The 1,240-nt window shown below is 42.8% G+C and overlaps 1 protein-coding gene across 1 annotated transcript in view; it reads left to right on the forward strand.

Annotated features, from left to right (window-relative positions):
• Window positions 1-1,240, forward strand: part of CA5B (carbonic anhydrase 5B) — a 30,721-nt gene that overhangs the window by 9,932 nt on the left and 19,549 nt on the right. Inside the window, exon 4 of the mRNA XM_011363044.2 lies at window positions 866-1,060. Within this exon, the coding sequence (XP_011361346.1) occupies window positions 919-1,060 (142 nt within the window). The 5' untranslated portion in view covers window positions 866-918. The remainder of the gene's footprint in view (window positions 1-865; window positions 1,061-1,240) is intronic.

A 1,240-nucleotide genomic window follows, 5' to 3' on the forward strand; every position in this document is an offset into this window, starting at 1 on the left:
ATAAAATCAAGAAAAAAAGGTGTTTTTTTTGTTTTTGTTTTTTTTTTCATTTAACCTTGTATGCTTGCTTGGTATGGGGAAAGAAGTTTTCAGGAAAAGCGGATGAAGCCGTATTGGGGGGTAGGGGTGGGGAAGAAGCATTCAGAGTTAGTATCGTTATGATTTCAGAACACTGTGGTAGGTGCCTTGGAAAGCACTGTCTTCTGAGATGAACATGTGAAGGGTGGGGGTCTCAGTGCGGTCATAAATGGATATTCAAATTGAATCTACTTGTAGATTAGTTCAGGATTAACCTCCATTTTCCTCATAATCGAGGTAAATTGTGTTACACCTAACACTGGCAGAGACACAGATTATATTTAAGCTTAGATTTCAAAACCGCCCATGACTATTTTGGCAGGATGTATCTTGGGTGTTTTTTTTTTTTTTTTTTCTTAAGCCATACACATGCAGACTGATTTTTTTATTCAGGCTGCCTAGAAGGAGCTTTAACCTTTGGTTGCTTTTCACATATGAATACCATGCTGGACCATTTGGCTTTCGTGGAGTAAATATCTTTTAATTTTAAGAAGTTGTATTGTAAACAGTCTTTTTCCTTCTATGTTTAAAGAGGATCATTTCTCTGGACCTCTAATATTTGCAAACCCCAAGGGAAAGGCTGAGCACATGAGTCAGTCATCCGGACGCTGCCATGAGGTGACCACTGAGTCTGAGGAACAAGAGGATAAACTATGGACTCTTGTTTCGGTCTCCCCCTCGCCACGGTGTGGATAATAGTCTGAATGTTTCGTCCTCCTGACAGGTTGCCACATGATCGTCGGTTTCTACTGTTACAGCTGTTCCTCCTCTGTCCTCCTGCCTCTAGGTTATTAGGTTCCTGCAAGTTCTTTGGGAACTGATCAACACTTCAAGCCAAAGATGGCGGTGATGAATAGCCTAAGAGCCATCCTTCAAGCTTCTCCATGCAGATTGCTGTGGAGAAGGTTCCAGATTCCGAGGCCCATGCCAGCGAGGCCCTGCAGCCTCTACACCTGCACTTACAAAACGCGGAACCGAACCCGTGAGTCCACTGCTGCCCTAAAGAGAGCAGGAGGCTTGTTTCATGAGAATGCCGTGTGCTGAGGATTTGTAGATAGGATGTCAGTGGCATTCTAAGTGGGTTTATATGCCTTAAGAACCGTGAGAATTAACTACTTGTTCTCTCTTTGTCCTCTGAAATAAATGGGGAAAGTTCTTTCTC

The sequence above is a fragment of the Pteropus vampyrus genome, unplaced genomic scaffold, assembly GCF_000151845.1.
Source record: "Pteropus vampyrus isolate Shadow unplaced genomic scaffold, Pvam_2.0 Scaffold81, whole genome shotgun sequence".
NCBI classification, from domain to species: Eukaryota; Metazoa; Chordata; class Mammalia; order Chiroptera; family Pteropodidae; genus Pteropus; species Pteropus vampyrus.